The sequence below is a fragment of the Lissotriton helveticus genome, chromosome 1_1, assembly GCF_964261635.1.
Source record: "Lissotriton helveticus chromosome 1_1, aLisHel1.1, whole genome shotgun sequence".
Lineage (NCBI taxonomy): Eukaryota > Metazoa > Chordata > Amphibia > Caudata > Salamandridae > Lissotriton > Lissotriton helveticus.
The window spans coordinates 609,530,415-609,553,082 of NC_136057.1; the positions used below are offsets into that span (position 1 = coordinate 609,530,415).

General features: G+C 42.3%; 1 protein-coding gene across 2 annotated transcripts in view; it reads left to right on the forward strand.

The window, feature by feature from the left end:
* STK38L (serine/threonine kinase 38 like) overlaps positions 1-22,668 on the forward strand; it is a 456,714-nt gene that overhangs the window by 304,922 nt on the left and 129,124 nt on the right. For both annotated transcript variants that reach the window (XM_078674124.1, XM_078674123.1), the window contains exons 6-8: positions 13,301-13,424; positions 17,428-17,582; positions 22,493-22,595. In XM_078674124.1, coding sequence (XP_078530250.1) covers positions 13,301-13,424; positions 17,428-17,582; positions 22,493-22,595 — 382 coding nt within the window. The remainder of the gene's footprint in view (positions 1-13,300; positions 13,425-17,427; positions 17,583-22,492; positions 22,596-22,668) is intronic.

Sequence of the window (22,668 nt, forward strand, 5' to 3'; positions counted from 1 at the left end):
TGTATTTCGAGTGCACGTAACAAATGTCCCTGCCTTCAGGATTTGTCCAAAGGAAAAAATAGTAGATCCCACACTATTATTGTCTGTGGAGACTTCAGTACTGGATCCGATAAGGTGATGGTGGAACTAGAGATGTGCAGAACCATCAAAGTTGTGGTCTTCTTTCTGAACTATTGCTCAGAACTGAGATGTTGTCTTTTAATGGACAATGTTTCAGGTTGTCCAACACAATTCACTTTTAGAACTGGTAAATAACAAAACTTGATTGTTTATATGTTTATGGATATGGAGTCCTGGCATGTTGTCGATCTGAATTTTGCATGGAGAGTTGAGAGCGATCAAGATCCTTGAACAGTGACCTGAAAATCCAGTTTGAGCAAGACCTGGAACTATTGGGATCCTTGAGTTGGCTAATATCATTGCTGAGCAGGAAATCATTTCTGTGGCAAGCCGGCTGGCACCCTGTTAGGTTGGCCAATTGCCGATCATACAAAACATGAAAATGAGAATATAAAGAACTGCTAAAACCTAGTAGGTTCATCCCGTTACCATTTCCGAGTTGGAAAATCTACTTAAATTAACTCCAAAATGTTCCCAAAATAGTAAACACTCCGCGTTGGGTTTTAATGCAACATGTGAAACACTGACATTCAGTGGCTTGATTGTGAATGCCTCAAACAAAAGAAATCGCTAGGCATTGCTCTGCATCATAGAAGGGATTTTGCAATGGGTGAGCAACTCCTTATGACATCAAGGAAAGAATCTAAACAGTTAATTAGATATTTTAAAAAGACACTTTTTACGTCAAAACATAGGTAGTACTCAAGCTGGTAATACAAGACAAGAACGCACAGCGCTTTTTGAGCTTAATTAGATGAGGCTGAGAAGGCACTGTTAAAACCCTCGTAATGCATTCTTGGGTAGAGCATTTTAAGTCCACCAAAGTGAACAGAATGCATGTGCCCCAAGCCTCAGTGAAGTGATAGATTCTATTAATTCTTCTACAACAGTTCTGGAAAAATCAGATATCGTGCATTGGAGTTGTAATTTTAAGCCAGAAGCCAATGAAAGCTCCGGGCCGGATAGAATTCTAACCGACACTAAGCACAATAATTTGGCAGTGTGGGTGCCCATATTAACCATGCTGCGTAATTGAATTTCGGAGTTTGGGGAGGTTCCTGCATGTTTGAGAGCTGCTGTCATCTTACTGCTGCACAAAAAAGCTCCACAAAATGATCTAGCTAACTACCGCCTTATCTCACTATTGATGCCGCTGGTAAAATGTATGCCAAGTTAGATTCGTGAGTCGATTATTGCAAGATTCTGTTACCATTTAAGCTGGTTATCTTAAGTCACAAGGCACTATTAATCAAGCGTCTAGATTGTACATTGTAGGCCTAAAGTATGTTTATAAAAAAATTCAGCACTCTTTATATTTATCGATCTTAAAACAGCTTTCAATTCTGTGGATAGACCAGCCATTTGGCAGAGTTCAGTGCTTAATTTGAGCCGATGGTGCCAGTGCTTTGCACCGGCACTTAATTGTCAACACTGTAGCTTATGGCAGTCTGCCACAAGATGGCGCTGTCTGGCTAATTTAGAGATGACCACAACCACAGTTAATTATTAATTCAATATTCTTTCAAAATGTCTATTACCCGCCCCCCAAGCCATGCTTATAGCTTTGGGCTCCGGAAATGTTCTGAATTGTCACACTTGTAGGAGTGTGATGGTTAACAGTTGTGTTGTTACCTTCGTTGGCAGCATGGCAGGGGCAATATGTGGTGCAGTGGCCTCCTGATCAGAGCCCTGGCACTTAAGTTTGTTTGCTAATTAAGTACTGGTAGATCCTGTAAAATCTTGGCATTAGTACAAAGCTGAACGCAGTGAAACAACTCCATCACCGTACATGCAGTAAGGTTTGGCACAAATGGCGAGCCTACATCAACCTTTACCATAAAAGCATGTATGAAGCACGGATGTGTCCTAGCACCTTTATTATTTTACTTATTTATTAAAAATGTTGTGAAGCGCTTACTAGTGCTAATTCTAGATGCCCAATTATTTGGAAGGGTTGGGGGCAAAAACGCGATTTTATTATTTGCTGATGACACCGCACTATTGGCATGCACAGAGATCTCTGTGCATATGTTACTCAAGAGTTTTGAAAACTATTGCAAACAGAAGAACCTCACAATATATATCAGTTAGACAAATAAACATGTTGGTTTATTCATGGCATAGCTGGAGTAATATATTTAAAGCTTACAGCCTTATGATCAGGTTGATTTTTATGTTTTGAAAATAAGACTTCGCGCAAAACTAACTTGTGCCAAGCAGCACATCAAGAGCAAAGTGAGGCTGCCCCAACAGGTAAAATGCTGTTTTGCTTTTTAGCCGCATATTTGGATTAAGAGTGACAAAACCAGCTTTGCTGGACTATGGAGCCAAAGCACAGGAAGCAGGCATATATGGGGCAGAGCGCTCTTAGGATGCATCTACTAAAATTATTATTTTTTTTAAATCATTTTATTGTCTTCAGCTTGGCCCAGGACCCGAAATGCAGCTTTAAGAAATAAATGGAGTATGAACAACATTGAAGGTTTTGTTGTGCTTTACCACTCTTGCACTAGCATCGTATATGGAGCAACCCACACCTTACAATCTACCTTAAGTCTTTTCTTAAACTCTGGAAAAGCAGTAATTCATAAAATGTACCACACCTAAGCCATATTGCAAGGTCCTTGACCAGCATGGAATATCACAAGATGTGAACTAATCCATAGACTATGCTTACTTCAACCTTGGAAATAATTAAAGAAATTGTTATGGAGGTCAAACATGCAGCGAGATAATCTGTTTACATTGTGCCAGGAAATTAAACCGACCCCTTGTTCCGAGAAATGCCTGGACCAACCTTTCTCAAAAACGTAGTGCTTTATTTATAAAGTTTAGGTCCTTCGCTGGGAACTGGTCGAACAAGGATTAATGGCACCTCCTGTATCTGCACACAAGGTGGTAATAAATCAATCCTGCACATTATTTTGGAATGCACTTTTACTCTGCTAGTAAGGAGACTATATCTCCGCCCACTTTTTAAGGAATATAATACAAGACATTGCAATGCTGCCACGACTCTATGCCTCTAAACTGACAGTGAATCTATTTTTAATCCAGTGGTCTTATATCTATGCAACCTGGAAAGTAATACAGTTGTCATTTCATGAATAGTATGACAATTAGTTACCACTACTATAGACTGATGTCTAACCATATTGTTTATGCTGTGAAAACCAGAATTATATGCGTCATTCACCCTTGAGCTAAGTTTTGGCTAACCAAAATTGAAGTACATTTAAATACTATTGGGCTGTTTTAATATTTTGCAAAAACTTAATATGTTTTATAATTTTTTTGTCATCCTAAAGATGTTTCAATTTTTGGATTTATTTCTAGTCTTTTTACTCCTACCATTTATGACCCCTTTGAAACCCCGACATTAACATCCTTAACAGTACTACATTTTAGATCTTTGATTTTGAAGAAAGTGCCTCTTTTAATGAAGTAGGTCATCCCAAACACAGCACAAGACAGCTTATGTTGCCCATTGTGGCGATTTAGGGATTTGTTCATATTATTATTAGGTGATTTCATAACTGGTGAGATAAGGGGAAAAAAACCTGCAATCTTTCTCCTTGTGATTAAGCTGTTGGGAAATGTTGCTATGTTGCTTACAACCCAAATTGTTAAAACTGTTTCACCCTCCATAGATATTTCCTATCAGACAGGCCGATCAAAACGGGGGGGCAGTGGGCTAGCCATCATTCACAAAGCTGGAATACAGATTACCAATCTCAAACCTGCAGAATACCTATCGTTTGAATACTTGGGTGTCGAACTCGCCACTAAGGGCACCTCATCCATCAAATTCCACACCATCTACCATCCACCTGGAGAACGTACTCTTTTTCCCGAAGAACTAACAGACGTAGTAACACGGTTCTCCTTGACAGATACCAAAGACGTGTTCCTGGGTGACCTCAATGTCCCCTGGAATGACCCAAAAGACTCCACTGTCCTGAACCTATCCAACCTTCTGGAAATTCATAACCTCAAACAACTCTGCAATAAGCCAACTCACACCAAAGGTGCAACACTAGATGCGATCATTACCAACAACGAACTGGTCTCTCTGAGAGCGATTCCTCCCCTTGACTGGTCCGACCACCACCTCATTCTGTTCAGGATTGACACACCGGTCAGCCACCAAACTATTCGTGACGTCAAACCTAAACTCTTGACCAGAAACTTCAAAAAAGTCCCTTTATCAAAACTTGATTCCATGATTCATCCCCATCTTCAACTCCATCCCTCATCATGGACCGCTGATGACCTCACTAAATACTTCAACTCTAAAATGACAGAGGTTTTAGACCAAGTAGCTCCACTCAAACAACAGAGGCAAAACAAAAAGAAACCCTGGTTTAACGTGGAGCTGAACGACGAACGGCGTCAACTCAGACAAACGGAAAGGGCTTGGAGGCTTAACCCCTCGACCTAACACCTAACACAACTTAGATCTGCTCCGCTGGCATACAAAAAACACATTTTCAGTAAAAAGGTGTCCTTTTTCCGCAGCCAACTAGATCTGGCTAAAAACAGACCGAGAGAACTCTTCAGCATTGTCAAAAGCCAAACTAACAGCACCCCCATTCAAGATATCGAAGCCACAATGAGCGATGTGAAGAAATTGCCTCCTTCTTCACTAATAAAGTCTCTAAAATCAATCCTTCATTCAAACCGCAAACACTCCTTCCCTCATAACCTGCCCTCCTTCTACTTCCCCTGACCACGCAGAAAGAGTGCTGTATCTAGACAAACTGACCGGCCTCCAGCTAAAAAACAATGCGCACTGGTCCGACTTTGAGCTAATGGCGGAAAACGAGGTCTTCAAGATAATTTCTCAGCTTAAACCTTCCTCCCACAACATGGACCCCCTCCCTTCCACAATCTTAAAAGAACTCAATCACACCATTTCCCCTTTCTGGACAAATATCATCAACACCTCTCTCACCTCAGGCTGTTTCCCAGACTCCCTTCAACTAGGACAAATCACACCCATTCTCAAGAAACCAGGAGCCGACCCTAAGGATCTTAACAACCTCAGACCTATCTCAAACCTCCCCTTCCTGGCAAAAACATTGGAGGCATGTGTTCTCCACCAACTCAATGAACACATTGATGAGTTCAACCTCCTCAACACCTTACAATCTGGTTTCAGGAAAGGTTGTAGCACTGAAACTGCCATACTCAACGTCTCGGACGACATTCGCAAAGCCTTAGATGATGGTGATGCCTGCCTACTCATCCTTATTGACCTATCTGCGGCATTCGACATGGTTAATCATCCAGCTTTTCTGAAGACCTTGTCGAAGCGCTCCGGCATAAATGGCACTGTTCTAAAATGGTTCACCTCTTTCCTCCAGCATTGCTCGCAACAAATTAAAATCAACTCCTGTCTCTCGAAGCCAACAAAGATCACACTTGGGGTACCACAAGGCTCGATCCTCTCCCCGTCCCTCTTCAATCTCTTCATGGAGCCCCTCACAATCATCTTGAAAAAAGCAGGAGTGAGTTACCACCTTTACTCGGATGACACCTAAATCTATTTTAAAATCAAGTCCCCAGATGACATCCAACACCTCAATACCACTCTAACCTAGATCCAAACTTGGTTCAACGTCAACCACTTAAAGCTCAACCCAGATAAAACAGGACTGATCCTATTCTCTCCGAAAAGGAGCCATCGTCCTATCCAAGAGTGGCTCAAGAATCTGGTTGCCCTAAACTGCCCCCTCGTTCTACCCGACTCAGTTAAGTCTCTAGGCATCACTCTTGACAAGAAACTATCAATAGAGGCTCACATCAAAAACTCTACAAAAAGTGCTCTTTTCTCTCTAAAACACCTCAAGAAATTGAAACCTTTTCTGCCCCATGAGGACCTCAAGACAGTAGTTCAATCCCTGGTTCTCTCTAAAATCGACTACGGGAACGCCATCTTTACAGGGACTCCAAAAGCTCACCTAGCCCCTCTAAAGGCAGTGCTGAACATGGCCGCTCGACCTGTATCTGGAGTAAAGAGATTTGATCACATACTCCAGCTCTCAACTCGCTCAAATGGCTTCCCATGGAAGGGAGATATATTTACAAACTGGCCTGCATCACACACAAAACCCTCCTGTGAGAAGTTGGCCTGATGTGCAGTGTTCACTATTCTAGTGATCACTATATATCAGTCCAAACAACCCTTATTGATGATTGGTTGTAAGTCAACCTTATAGACCAGCTATCCTAGTAGCATGGATACGAGCAGTCTAAGGCTAAGACTCTAGAGGGCGTGTTAAGCCAGCTGTTTTACCATCACATTACCCCTTGAACACCCAGTGAAAGGACACCACACAAGTTGTTATGATTTAAACAGTGTATTTATTTATAACAAGACTACCCTGGCTCTTTATGAGACAGGGAGCTAAGCACACAACAAAACTCGTATAAAAATACTTCAAGTCGCACAATTTACACAAATGCCCGAGGGGCACGAAAAACCATATACTCTAAAAGTGGAATGCGAATTACTAGCAGGTAAGTAACGATTCTCAGAGGCTTTAGAAACGCTAGGCCTACAATACTGAACACTCAGGTTAGGAGCAGGAGGCCTAGGGACACCACGTGCAGAGTGGGAACTCTCACGCGTAAGGCGGGAAAAAGCCTATGGAAGCTAGTATTCACAAAGTTAGTGTTCTCGGGCGAACCCGACTAGGTAGGTCAAAAACGAAAGTGGATCTGGACCCTTGGATAGTGAGGCTATGCTGGGGCACCGAAATGCCGAAGTTACCTAGCCCAGGGGCTGCAGCTGCATAGGTCTGAAAAGACGTCGGGATTCTTCGTTGACGAACCAGGAGCCTGAAGGAAAGGAGTTGCTGGCAGGCGACCAGTGAAGATTGTTCGAGTGATCCAAGCCTGGATCGAAGATGGATGACACCTGAAAGCAGAGGGGACCAAGTTCGTGACTACTAGCCAGTAGTCAGGTGGCACCAGGAGGGCACCGGATGGTAGTCACCTCGACTAGGTGAGTGGGCGACGCTGTGCTCTGCAGTCTCACGGACCAGGAGGCGTTGTCGGCGACCAGGATGGAGGTACGAGCTGTCCCACGATGGATGATGCTGTCGACGTCGCTGGACCCAGGATTGGGGCAACAAGTCTTGGCAAATTCAAGCCCACGCGGTGGACCTAAAATGGCGTCTGGAGTGGACCAGGAGGGTCCGGGGTGCTCCTCTCTTGGAAGGGAGCAAGGGCCAGTCTGGGGCAACCAGACCAGCAGCAGTGATGTCGTCGGGCATCGTTAAGAAGGCCACAAGCCAGCGGGCTAGTAGCCAAACAACGCGGTGAGCAGTCGGAAGCAGAAGGGCCCCACGCAGATCGTGGAGATGCTGGGAGGCTGAACTTCGGTGCTGGGGCTGGTCGGGGCTTCTCGGACCACAAAGCACTCACCAGAGGATCCCTCGGCGGTCGTGCTGGAAAGAAGTCGTGCAGTCTTGAAGATGGCCGGTCCCTCGAGGTCTCGTCGCACCCACGGTTCTCAGCTTTGCTGTAGAGGTGGGTAGAGGTCAGAGGTGCCAGGGAAGCCGGTTCTCGTCGAGCTGGGCAGTCGGATTCCGGAGGAAGGACTTGCAGCAGACCGCAGTGTTCTTAAGATGGTGCCTGCGGATGCACGGTGACTACTCCTTAGTCACAAGGGAGAATCTTGAAGAAGAAATCTTGATGTCCTTTCGTAGAAAGTCGTGTCTTGATTCCAAAGATGATCTAATTTGGAAGGGGCCTGCTCCTACCTTTATCTGGGAAAAGGGGGCTGGCACGCGACTAAGTCCTGCCCTATGGGTGGGACCAGGAGGGGGGTGGTTACACCCCTCTCCTTTGGCGGGCTTTCCCCAGGCCAGGGGCTGGAGTGCCCCTGGAACTGGTTTCAGCCGGCCTATGCACAGTGAGCACCGGGGTGCCACTTGCAGTCACCTTCCTCTGTAGCCCTGCCTACCTGGAATACACAAAACCCTGTCTGGGACGGTGCTGGCACCGCCCCTGGCAGGAAACCCTTTGTCCTTGCCTCCTGCTCTGGGAGGACTCCCAGCAGCAGGAGGGCAGACTTGTGTCTCGGTGGCAGCATCCATTTTGTGGATGCTAAGGCTCTGTCTGACTTTAACCGGGCTTATAGGTTACATACATGTCGTGTCCCTCTAGAAGGGTGGAATGCTAACCCCGTCGCCAGAATTGGCGAGGGGTCAGTATTCCAATTCGTATGACACCTTACTCGACATGTTTTGATAAAGCGATACCAGAGTTGGCATATAACCGCGAGGATTATAATGCACTTAAGAGTATATGGTATGCGATATCATGGAAACGGCTAAGGGATGGATCCCGAAAGCCGCAGACAGGCTCAGCTCATGCCAGAGCACCATCTCACACGATTCCAAGCACTCTGCCTTCAGGATTGTTAAGGCCTGCCATAGGAGTGACTGATAGGAGATCTGTGTGTCCATTTTAGGGTTAGATATAGGCATACTATATCTAAAGCAAAGGGTGATTACACCACCTTGCCCCAGCTGTCGTGCAGCCAGTTGTGTCAGATTTGGATGGCCAGCCAGGGGTGGCATAATACATGCTGCAGCCCCTGGTAGGCCCTGGGTCCACCTATGCCCTGGGTACCTAAGGTACACTGTACAGGGACTGATAAGGTGACTCAGTATCCAATTGGATATGTACCTAGGGTACATGGAATCCATTTTACAGAGAGAGCAGTAGGCCTGGGGTCCTGAATAGCAGGGCCCCAGGTCAACTAAGTCAGAAAACCAGCAAAACACCAGGCAAAAAGTTGGGGGCAACCATAGTCAGGGATCTACCTTCCTACACCTCCACTCTCTGGCCCCCAACTACCTGAACAACAAACTGGTAAGAGCAGGTCAAACCAGAACCCTGAGAATCTCCAACTCACTCCTTCGCATTCCACCAAAAATTAAAAAGAAAACCACCCAGTTCCGATCGTTTTCTGGCAACGCTCCCAGGATATGGAACGCTCTCCCTGGACCTCAGATGCAACCCCTCCTTCTCCTGTTTCGAAAGGGACCTCAAACTCCATCTCCTTAACAAATACTTTACGGAACAACGTCAACTAACATAGACCTCAATATTCCGAATTGACTCCCATTCAAGGATTGTTGGTGAACGGACTATGCTATTCACCTTGTTTTTTGCACAGTTATTTATTGTTCATGCTGTATTCTTTATCCTTGGTTTTCTTACCGACTGTCAGCCTTCTGCGTAATACAAGGCCCTTCTGTTTTTCACAAATGTGTATGTGAAGCGCTCTGATACCTACGGGTCTAGCTAGCGCTATACAAAACTGAAAAAAAATAGGACTGTAAAATATAGCTTGATAGTGTGTTTATTAACACAACTTTTAGTCAGTGCCTATGCCTCTTTCAATGGTGGAGGAAATCCCTCTCCTCATTTAAGTGAGATGAGTAAAGAGCTGGCAGGAAGGAGGGGATGGAATTCAGTGATTGCTTTCTGGCATCACTGCACAAAAGTAATTTTAATTTGAGCATTTGATGGTCTCACTGCTGTAGGTACAGGATTTTTAAGGGTTTTCCTTGTGCGGTATTAGAAGTTATTGAGGGAGTTAGTCACTATATGAAGTGGAGTTGTATGGTTGTAGTACTAAATATCTGAAAGGATGACATTTTTTAAATATGTAGAAATAACAGGAATTCTGCAAACACTATATTTTTTCCTCTGGTTAGTTGTTCTTAACCAATTTTGCAATCTTTTATCTAATTGCTTTGTAGGTTTTCTGGGATATTCATTCGGTGCCTGACAGAATCTCCCCATTCAAAATGTTACAGTGCAAAATAGCATGTGTAAAAATGTCTCAAGGCAAAAATAATTCAAAATGCTCCTCATAGGTAGCTCTGCTTGTGCTCTGTTTGGTTGCTTGAAAAGCCCTGCAACCTGATAACCTTCAAGATCGACCCAGGAGCTCAATGTAGTTGAAGGAGAAAAGGATCAGGGCTTTGCAGCCTCATACTAGGAATTTGACTGGGAGTCTCAGAAAGGAGAATCTGTCTGTGTCTATACCAGACGGGTGCAAGATAAGGTCATGTCAAGGTAAACAGGATTTTCCGCAATGAAGGATATATGAAAACTTTCAGCTTCTTAAAGAATCAAAAAAGAGTTAAGAAAAGGTGAGGCAATAGAAGCAAGGGGAAACAACCTTTACAACGCAACTTTTACAACGCGCTACCATTATAACGCAGTCATTACAACGCAACATCCCTTACAACGCGTACCATTACAAGGCAACCATTACCACGCATGACACTACACCGCATACAATTACAACTCATGTCTTACAACGCAGTCATTACAACGCATACCATTACAACGCATACCATTACAACGCATAGTACCCTTACACTATCCAACACTTACCCTACAGTTGCACCCCCTGGAGTTAGAATAGTATTTTTTACCCCTACACTATCCAACACTTACCCTAGTGTTGCACCCCCTGGAGTTAGAATAGTAATTTTTACCCATACACTATCCAACACTTACCCTACTGTTGCACCCCCTGGAGTTAGAATAGTAATTTTTACCCCAACACTATCCAATACTTACCATACATGCAATGTAATGGTATGCGTTGTAATGGTATGCATTGTAAAGGTAGTATGCGTTGTAATGGAATGCTTGGTAAAGGTAGTTTTCATAAAATTTGTTGTAATGGAATGCGATGTAAAGGATGTTGCGTTGTAAAAAATGCGTTGTAAAGGTATGCGTTGTAAAAGTATGCGTTGTAACGTCATACATCCGAAGCAAGTGACCTCGTAGAGAACACAGGCCCAGCAATTGGAAAAAGTGAAGTCCGCTCTACAATAAGTAGTGATTTGGATGCGTAAACCCCTCTAGTAATGGGATGACATGGAGTGGTTCACCAGGGTCGTCTGTTAATCTACAAAGAGGAGATTGGAAGTCAAAGAAGGTGCTCAAAAGGGAGGTGGGATCACGTTAACACAGTGCTACAAAATAAAAAAGAGAAAGGGAACCAGAGAATTGTAAAAGTTGAAATTAAAATGATCTTTCAGGAGAAATTATTTACGGACATTTGCAGACCCACTTGAATCCACAAAGGGACAGATTTTTTTTTTCTTTTAAAAAGCTTGAACAAACTGAACAAGAGATGACCGTATAATTAATTTCGAATTGGTTAAAACATTTGAGTGCTACCAAAAATTGAGCGGTAGCAAAATACACAAATATGTAATGGTGCAGTGAATGCTTATAGGAGGAATAAAAAAAGGGTAAATTAATATGTACAGTTAAAAGCAAAAAAAGTACAGCGTCAACATTTTTGGTCCTTCATTACTAAGATTGGCTATATCGCACAGTGATCACAAGATCGGAGTATGGAAATAGACGAAGGTGACTTGGTCACAATATGGCAGAGAGTGGGTAAGACCTCTGTATGTACCCAGTACAAGGAACACGCTATTGAACTTGCTTCTGTGCTGGTATCTTACCCCGGTTCTCTTGTCGCACATGATGGGAACGAGTGGTATTTGTTGGCAGGGGTGTGTGATTCGAGGCACATGTATCCACATTTGGTGGGAATCCCTGGTTGGGGCCGATTTTAGGAAGCCGGTGTTCCCCAAATCTCAGAGATCCTGAACGTTAAGATCATTCCCTACCCCCTTCAGGTGCTCCTGGGGGTGCTGGATGGGGAGGGACTCTACCCTCTCGACCCCCTTCAGGCAAGTTGATCACACTCTGTTTCCTGGCCGCAAGACTGCTTATTGCCTTCCGGTGAAAGGGCCCAGAGATCCTTACTATGGCTTTGTAGCCTGGGACTTGTACACCATGGAGAGTTTGACGGCCACAATACGAGACATGAAGCTGTGCTTTAATAAAATATGGACCCCTTCTTGAGATATATGAAAGATAACTCTGCACGACAGGCGTTAGCATGCCGCCAGGGTCTGATAGCTACTGCATGCCTTTTGGGCCTGTAGGCCGTGATGGGGTGGAGTTGGTCTGAGACAAATGGGCTGGGGGGTGGGGAGGTGTTGCTGGAGAGAGGTTACTGAAGTTGGGAATATGTTTGACCGGAATCATTCTTTTATGTACTTCTTTTGTGTTGTTCACTCTGGGATCATCACCCCCACTCAACAACTAAAATAGTATTTCTGCGTCTGCCTATGTATCGCAGTGACTGCTCTAGTGGCGGTATATGCTGTTTTTGTATGTGTATTCATATCTTTCTTTTCTAATAAAGTGAAAAAGTGAAAGAGTTAAAAAAAAAAAGTTGGACATTAATGGCTTATGTTTGGTCTTAGGCCAGCTTGTCAAAGTTTCTACCCCAAAGAATAATTGGCAGGATCTTTCTCTCAACAAAGATTGTTACTAGCCACCCGAGATTCTGAAATAGCTCATTGTGTGGGCTTAACCTAGTACAGTGTGTATTTGACCTGGTGCAGCAGTGGTTATCCACTTCTTTTGCTTCTGTTTTTAAATGTCCATTCTGACCTGTTAAATTCTATTTAGATACATTACAGCTTGTCAAGTATTCTTCTTTTGGGAACTCTCTCCCAAAGTCCACCCCTTGCCTCCTCTGCTTATTTATTTTAGAATCTTTTGATATCTAATAACCGTCGCTGCTCTTAGGAAGACCCCCAACAATTATGCATTGGAGTGGAAACGTAACTCTTGCTGGTCACAGATTGTAAGAGATAAATCACATACTTTGACTTTCAGATGGATATGGGTATGGAAGTTCGAGTTCCAGAAGCTGAGGGTTTTATAATGTACATACTACAAACAGAGTGTTTTGGCATTGGAATTGTTCATCCATCCAAAGAAAAGTGTCTCTGAATGGAACCCTTCAATAAACGTGGTGCCATGGGAAAGCCCAAAGATGTGTAGAAGGAAATCTAGTTTTAATGACAATTTCTGCAACTGAAACCAATGTACATTTTTGTAAAACGCATTACCAAAAGAATTTTGACTGACATATAATATATTTAAACAGCGTAAAATGTTTTCTATATTTGTACTCTGGACTGGTTTCGTACTCTGAAACACTTTTTTGGGAATTGTTGTTTCAGCAAATGTTTTATGTTTATCTACCAAATTCATGTAGTGTTAAAAGGAATCTTTGGCAACATATATAGATTCCTTTGAATTGTAGGTGGCCCATATCCGAGCAGAGCGAGACATACTGGTGGAAGCAGATGGTGCCTGGGTTGTAAAGATGTTTTACAGTTTTCAAGACAAAAGTAACCTGTACCTCATAATGGAGTTTCTTCCCGGAGGTAAGTGGAAATGTCAGTGTAATTTCTGAAATAGTTTGTGAATTTGAGATGCTTCAATTTTATTTTGATTTTAAGGAGCAGCAGTATTGTGAGAAAGAGCTTTATTAGTTTTAGTGTATCTGTGCCCACAACAATTCATAAAGTTACTATCCTGTTAGAACCAGTCAACAGTTTCAATAATTTAAATCTGGGCGTAACCTCTGGTAGCTATGCCACAAAGTAGACAGACTTAACTTAATCAAAAAGTTTAAAGCATTTAGAAGTACTAAAACAGTGAAAAAGTCGAAAACACAATAAAAATCCCACTCCGAGTTCTAAAAATAGAGAATGATTTAATATGCCGATTGTCACCAAAACAAAAAAATCCAATAAGTGGGAACCGACCATATGAATTTTTAAATGTTTAAGTCAAACTAAAGCCGCTAAGCGCCAATGTTAGTCAATTATTGCAGTAGACTGGGACCTGGGTGTGATTTGAGGATGAAGGCAATGCAATGCCAGTCTGTTTCACCAGTTAGGGTGGGCCTGGAAGTAGGGAAGGTGGAAAACATTTCTAAATCTCCATCTGTAATGGGATTTTGTTGTTTTTCAGTGTTAAAACTCTTCTTCACATGAGACGAACCTGACATTCAATCTCACTCCATGGAACTGCTGGTTGGATATTTTTTTACAGTTAGGCCCCTTGTAGGACTGGAGCTGAAGTGTTGAAACAGTTCCCAAACTTCTTTCAGTGCCCAAAATAACCACAGGAGTACCCATCCAAGGCACTCGGAACCCCAGGGGCAACACTTGGAGGATTTCAGTGTGCCAGGCTAGACAGAGGCAACGTTAGATCTATCCAGTCCAGTTTCCACTGCTCAGCTGGGATTCCCTACGGCAATGTTGTTTTCAGATTTTTTTATGTCACTGGAACCATCCTGGGTGAACAGCTTTATGATCCTTGGAGATCTCTCTGTACTGGGATTTCAAGTGAAAAGGACTTCAACCTCCTCAGGTCCTTCTCACAGGTCAAACATGCCAAGTACACTAGCTTCAGTCCACCTAATAGGTCCAGTAGTATTCTGATGGAGGTGCCACATTTATGCTTGGCACTAGCCAGTGGGTGGGGGAGATTCCCGTACACACTCTAACCAGTGGTATAATAGTTCCTGTGGGCAACCCTACCTGCTTTTCATTTGTTCCTGTTTGCTTTTTTACAGACAGGCCCGAAATGCCATAGGCCAGAGCACTTTCAAGATGTCGAAAGTCTCAGGCCACACTAGGGCTGGGTATGTTTTGGGAATTTCATTGAGAAATCATCAGTGCCTCACATATCTATCACTAAAATCAGTTTGAAGCAAGCACGACACCCACAACTGACGTAAAGCCCTTGCGCTCCAACTCCATTTTAAGTAGTCTCCGACTCCATCTAAGGTAATGGAAGTAGCCATTTTCCTCAATTTATGCAGAACCACTGTCATGTCTGTCTATGACGCAGATACCATCTGTCCTTATCATTTCAAGAACTGTGAAAGTGTTGAGTCATTAATACAATGACATACATGTAACACCTGATGCGTCGTCATTCTGGGACAAGTGTCTATCACAATGTCGACGTCAAATATGAACAAACACAGACATATAGCCAAAATAGTGTTGTCTGAATTTGCATTCATTTACCTTATATGTTAACAGGGACACATCTGGAACGCATACCTTGATGCAATGCACATTAGTCATGTCAGACATTGCTAAACTGTCACGTTTGTTGCTTCTTCTCCTCACTCACCACATCCGTGTTGCTTTTGTCAACTGCCCAGCCATCTACGTTGCTCATCATTTCCTCCGTGCGCTTCCATTCACACAACTTTTTTTTTTTAAATGCTTTAGTAATCCTTTTTTAAAAAATTTGTTTAAAATTCAACAAAACTGTAAAAAAAAAAAAAAAATCTTGCGCCTAGAAAAGACTGCTGCGTCGTAGTTCCTTTTTTTTGTACTTTAGCAATGAGTTAAAGTGTCATGGGTGCTGTACAACAAGAGTGATAAAAAAGAATTGGCAAATGCAAGACCTATTGGTTTTGCCTTTGCTTGTTTAAAAATGGATGCTATTTCTACTTTTTTCCATATGCCTAGTATATCCTGATTAGGATTATGGTAAAGAAAAAAGTTTGTTTGGCGAGAGCCTCCGCATCATGGTTAGTTTTTAGACGTTTTAATGAAACAAAATCCAAGCGGGCTATTCTGTTTTGCAGCCTCCAACAATGTATGGACTCTTTTTATGGCGATCTCTTCATAGTATCCCAGCCTGTCAGTGTATAATTCTCTTTTTTAGCTTAATTTACACCTATTCCAATTACAGTGTTCTGTGGTGTAGCAAAAGAAAAACGTATTTGATATCTTGTCGATGGAGAGCAAAACATTTAACCTATTGAAGATCATCAATAAGAAGAACCTTGCTCAAGCTTTCTCCTAATTGGCACCTGTGCTATCTTTGTTTGGTTTACACAACTGGCTCATTTGTTCCTTTTAAGGCTTATTTGTTCCTTTTAAAACTTTACTCCTATCATTGCTATTTCCTCATTAAATACTTATTATATTTATACATTCTGCACAATCTAAATTTCCATAGAATTTTTTGTTTGTTCATTTTTTTTTTTTTGCAAAAATACTAAGGCCATTCGTGTGTTATAATGTGCTTGTGTTAATCAAGAACAGTGCTGTTAGATTGATTTTGTGCTGAATATTCATTTTCCACTTAATGCATGTGACAAACATTGTCATTGCGTGAATACCTAGCAAAGCATTTCCATGATTTCTCCTTGTTCAGTTCTGCTTGTTACTGTCCCTGCTGCATGGTATGCAAGCTGTATTACTGTTCTTTAATTGTTTAGTGCATTCCTCCCTGTCCTTGAATATTAAGCATTTGGATAATTTACTTTCGGAAATCAAGACTGGCTGTGGTTGGTAGTGATTTTATGTTTTTATTTTATTAGATTAGCTTAGAAACCTGGAAAGATATGGGTGCTAACATGCAATTATTTTAAAATATATTTGTTCTAGGGATATACAAAGCAGTATTCCTGTTTAGTGTTCAGTCATTACTTGTTGTGTGCAATAACTCCACAGCACAAGCTTAATTTGATGACCACTTGTTTGACCAGTAATTATAAATCTGTCCTTTTCATTTGAGTATGGTTATGCATGCTCACCAGATTAGGATCCATAAATAAAAAGCTATGGAAAACTATGTTGCTTGCCCAATAATATTATTTCCCCCTTTGAGTTCCTTCCCTATTCACTACGATCACCTGGATGTAATCTTGCTGACTGCAGTCGCAGCATGGAAGAGACTACACACAAAGGTGTGGTCAGTGCCTGCAGCATGACTTGTTGGTGATTGTAGGAAAGGCCTTGGAATGGGCTGCATAAAGGTCAGTTAGGTTTTCTTTCTGATATAGCTAAATCTGCTTCGGACGTCCTTTGGAGATACTGCAGTTTTAATTGAAGAAAATATGTGGAAGACTCAAGGCCAAGAATTTTTGTGCAACCTACTGTCCTAAATTTGAGTGACACAATTCCAGGTTTTCTGCATTTTGATGAGCGATGTCTCCCCCCACCACTGGTGGTGAAGAGATATCTCGAAGTGACCATCAAACTTTGGCCACTGATTCAAGGTGTGTGTGTATGTTGGAAACTACTTTTAACTTTAGTGTACGTCTGATTTTATTAGGTAAATTGTGCTTTTCGTGTATGCACAATCTTCTTTAAAGTATTTTGACTGAATTAATCTTTGCCTTTTTTGTTAAGCCATGCATCTATACTTTGTGTTTTTTGGTTGTATTTGGTACTATGACATACTGCAAGATTGAGCTGCTTATGTTGTGATTCACTGATGTTGCTGCAAGATAAATGGGGCATGTTGTAATTCTTACAGTGAATATAACCTTGCCAAACATCGTTATTATTTAATACTGTGAACAGGTTGGAGGTGCTTAGTATAATTATATCCCTTCTATTCTTTTAGGTGATATGATGACCTTGCTAATGAAGAAGGATACATTGACAGAGGAGGAGACTCAATTTTACATTGCAGAAACTGTGCTGGCGATAGATGCCATTCATCAGCTCGGATTCATCCATAGAGATATTAAGCCAGACAACCTCTTACTGGATGCTAAGGCATGTGTCATTAAACTGTAGAAATTCGAACCAATAGCTGACTTGTATGTTTATACAGTTTTCTTTGGCTGTGAGCAATGTGAATGGTAGTATTGCATTGATACACCTGCACAGCAGGCCATTGTTGCTCCTATACTGCATTGCGAGTTGCTTTCCAAACAGATGTGCTAGATAGGCATTGTAAGATCTGAATTATCAAAATGTAGAAAGAAAGGATGCAGCTGTCAACACGTGCTATATATTAAGTGGCAGGAAGGGGCACAGCTCTTGGAGGGCAACATCGAGACACATTGATAATGGTCAAGAGACTGCCCTGCGTCACTAATCTCTCCTATTGTGTAGAATACGTATATTAGCAGTATGGTAGGCCATATTTGGTGAACGTTTGTGATTATGGTGAGAAAGCTCCCCAAGGTATGAATGAGCAGGAGCATTGATCCGATCAGTATGTGGTTTTTGGGATCCCTTGAGGCACAGGGTCAGACTGATTTGCATATGACCTTGTCTGAACTGGGGTGGCAGAGTGGGCTAAAGAACGGTGATGGATTAAACCCAGATCTGTTGACTGGGTGTGAGTGTTTGATTGGTTCAGATGCTCCGTCCATCATCACCCCTTTTGTACCGATTTTGGGATCAGGATCAGGATAGAAGTAGTATAAACCATGCGTTATTGTGGGCGCTTTTATTATACAGCTTATACTCTAAAAGCTTTAAAATGGGAAATGCCCCTGACATTTGAGTCAAAAGTGCTTTCGGCAGTACATATCAAGTATGCACAATCTAGCTTCCTGGATATTCCTTAGTAGGTGGGTGACCACTGCAATGTGCAAACATGACGTCTCTACAACGTTTCATTAGAATAATCATACTTTTGGTCCAAAATATTACCTTGTCCCTGCACTTAAAAGGTTGCAGCTAGTACAGGGTCCACTGACATTGTGTCTTTGTTTTAGAAACCCTCATTTAGGAAATATGCAGAATATTTTAAGTGTGCATGCATACAAGGTCATTTGTATATAGAACTTGCCCCAATATCTGGAGAACCTACCTGCTGTGTAGATTGAGTAAGCTTCCAATTTCTAGAGGCAGCAGGCCAGTAGCAACAAATTAAGAAGATAGGTTGTGTTGCAAGGAGGTTGAAACAAAAGACCATATACTTCTAGACTGCTATACATTAGGTGAGGCTAGAGATCAAACAGTAGCCTCTTGGTTTACTTGTTTTGGTTTTGAATAAGGATGCTGATTTGGGAAGAGGGGATTTGGACCTATCCCTGTATGAAAAAGAGAAAGCGCGGGCTTAATAGTTGAAAGATGAATCAATCTTTTATCAGAGATATTACAGTATAGCCTTGTATGTAGTTTTATAATTATTTTATCTGTGATAAATTTGAACATATTTTAGAACTGAGGTGAGTGATAAGTGATTGTTTAAATGGTTTTATAGACTGAGTTTAAACAATCAAAATAATACAATGTACAATCCCACTATGAACGATTGTTATAAAACTTTAGAATTTTAATGTAACTAGATAATGAAAGCAAAAAGATTGCATCTTCTCTTTCTCTGAGGAGCAACATATGTGTGCACAAAACAGTTTTCGCAGTTGAGCAGTCATGCCAAATACTTTAACACTGTGAAAGATGTCAGTTAGAATTTTATTGTTCCTGACTGCACATTTCATTGCAGCTTGTTGACACTTTGCGAGATAACTTCTCGGAGGATTTGTGAAATACATATTCAGAATAGTTTTTTTAAGCAGCCTTTACTTTGCACATTTTAATTTGCAAAATGTGAATTTATTAGATGAGTGATGAACATATGCTGAAGACATGAGTTGAATAAAATGCACTCCGATGTTTACCCCACTCATTTGGCTCAGGATATTATTATTAGATGATTTATAAAGCGCCTGAATCGCCCCACATGGGGTATCTCCGCGCTGTGGACATAGAAATATAAGCTCATGGTATTTAAAACCGAAATGTCTTCAATTTCTTCCTCAAACTGAGGTAGTCGTGGGTAAGGCGTAGTGCCTCAGGTAGCTGATTCCACATTTTGGGCGCCAGGTGAGAGAAAGCTTTCCCTCCCCACTTGGTTTTCTCAAAGCGGGGGGATGACCAAGAGGCCTTTGCCTTCCGAGTGGAGCCTGCGCGAGGGAATATATGTGGTCAGTTTGTTGGAAAAATATGTGGGTCCAAGCTGATGGAGGCCTTTAAAAACTATACAACAAATTTTAAAATAAATACGTTTACAAATGGGAAGCCAGTGAAGTTTGTGTAGGAGAGGGAGGGAGGGGGTGCGACGAGGGGCGTTGGTAACCAGACGGGCTGCAGTGTTTTGAACTACCTGTAGGGTCTGAAGGGCAGATTCTTTGGCCGAGATAAGAAGGGCGTTGCTAAAATCCAACCGACTCAAAACTAGAGCGTGTATAAGAGTCTTGCAAGTGGACAGGGGCAGAAAGTGGAAAACTTTCCGCAATAGGCTTAGAACATGGAAGCACGACCGTTTGGTGGATGCTATGTGCTCATCCATGTTTAGCCTATTGTCTACTAGTACTCCTAAGTTCTTTACCACCGATTTGGGGGTGGGGGCCTTCCCTAATTTTTCCGGCCACCAACTCGGGGAGCAACTTGTAACTGCCTCCGTGAATAGCATGATTTCCGTTTTGCTAGTGTTGAGCTGAAGGAAATTCTGACTCATCCATGCAGTAATTTTGAGCATCCCTTTAGAAAAAAATTCTTGGATATTAGGCGCATCGGTATCGTAGGCCAGGAGCAGCTGTGTATCGTCTGCGTAGGAGACTGGGATAAACCCAATCTTCCTAAGCAGAGCGGCCAGAGGGGCAATATAAATATTAAAAAGGGTAGGGCTAAGACATGAGCCCTGTGGGACTCCTTTAGTTACCGCGGTGGTCTTTGCTTTGAAGGGGCCGAGATTTACAGTTTGAATTCGATCCTTAAGGAAATCTGTCAGCCATTCCAGGGCCATGTCCTGTATGCCTATGGTATGCAGTCTATCTAGGAGGATCTGGTGGGAAATGGTATCATTCCTTTAGCTTTCTTTCTCATTAGATTTCTCCTACCCTCTGTACAGTTATAGGTATAATTTTTTTTGAGGTGGTGCGGAGACTGAAGTCAATAAATATATATATATATATATATATATATATATATATATATATATATATATATTTAACCTTTATTTAGAGTTTTTCCTTCAAAGACAATCAGAACATCATAGATCCACATTTATTCATATCAACCTTAACACGACCGTTTGCTTCACAGTTTTCCCTGAGTGCATTACAATGGACATAGGGGGCTGTAGCTGAGCATACAACTCACAGTTAGTATTGCAATAAGTTATACTGTACATCCAACCCCTCAGTGTAGTTGGGCTTCCCCCCCCCCCCTCCCCCCCCCCCCCAAATATATAGCGACTTCCCTCTTAGCCAGAAGCAGTGCCATTACACAGAAACGTCTTCAGGACTTGGGGAGACCTCAGACGTAGCCCAGCAGGGCCATAAGGGTAGATGGAGGTAGGGGTTGATCCAACATTGAAGACAGCGCCCCAAATACTCTTCCCCAAAAATAGGCGACTCTGTTGCAAGTCTATGCCATGTGCGCAAAATCAGCCATGGGGCCCTAAATCGGGGACATGTGTGCGGCCTGGAAGGGTCCATGCGGTGGGTCATGTGTGGTGTAACATATGCCCGCCGCAGATATTTGAAATGTATTAATTTATGCCTGTAGTTGAAAGATTTTGTGGGTTTGTTCGCAGCAGAAGCACCATTGCAAGTCCGTCAGGGGTTGACCTAGGACACGCTCCCACACCTGACTTATCTTCAGATCCCTAGGCGGTAGGAGTGCAATAGTGGCTTTGTACATTTTAGACATTAAGTGGTCCCCACTGGTGTCTTTGATTAGGAGTGTCAATGGAGGGAAGTCAGGTGGTTCTATCGGGACTTGAGACCTCAGTGCACAATGTAGCCGGCGCAGTATAAACTGGTCGAGAAATGTGGCTTCCTTGAATCTGGTGTCCACATGGTTGTTCGGGAATAGGTCCCCGAATGTTTTCAAGTCAAATTTAGTTAGGGTGCCCTGTACAACAGCCTCCTTGGTGATGGGAATCCACAGGTTCCCCACCAAGGGGAGGGACGGGGATTATGTCATATGTATAGAAATGATCTTGTAAGGCAATAGCCATGTTCTTAAATCACTATGCAGCATGATGCAAAATTAGGTGCAAAATCTGAATACAAAGCCTGATGAAAACAGCAGTAGGTTTGCACTCGTCTGTAAGTGAAATCTACATTAGTCAGGCTGGCAACATTGAACTCAGTAGTGGTAGGCTGACATGCAGTCTGAAATCACAACAATTCTAAGCTGTTAGCTGGTGAAAACAAAATTAGATGTAAAAAGGCAATTCAGCCCCATCGGGTAAGCGCTGGGCTCATTATACCATTATGGAACATGGACATTTTACTGACCGTTACTTTATAGCAGAGCTTTATAAAGGCTCAAACTGATAACTGGAGCCGTCCACTGTTATTGCTGTGGACAAAGGGAAATGTCAGGGATACTCACAGCAACCTACATTTCCCATGATTGAGACTACATCTAGAATTACTGTCTAGTATCCTAATTGATGACACTGTGAATATTGTGTTGCTATTAAAGACCGATTGTTTATTGGCATTTTCCGTAACATGCTTGGTTTTAAAGGTTTGCTCTCGGCCTGGAATGGATACAAAATGTCCTCATGATGGATTAGTCACTACAGAAGCTGATGTTGATATCACCTACTAGAACAATATGATTAGAACTGTCCTATGCAGATCATTTCCATTCTAATGAAATCCCTTCGAGCATTATTGATTGCCTTTTGGTATTTTTTTTGCCTTCTACAGGGCCATGTAAAGCTGTCTGATTTTGGATTGTGCACAGGACTAAAGAAAGCCCACCGAACAGAATTCTACAGGAACCCTACACACAACCCTCCAAGTGATTTCAGTAAGTTTCATTTGTTACTTTTGCAATAACTAATAATGGCAACACTGAAAGCTTTTATGTATAATACCTTGAC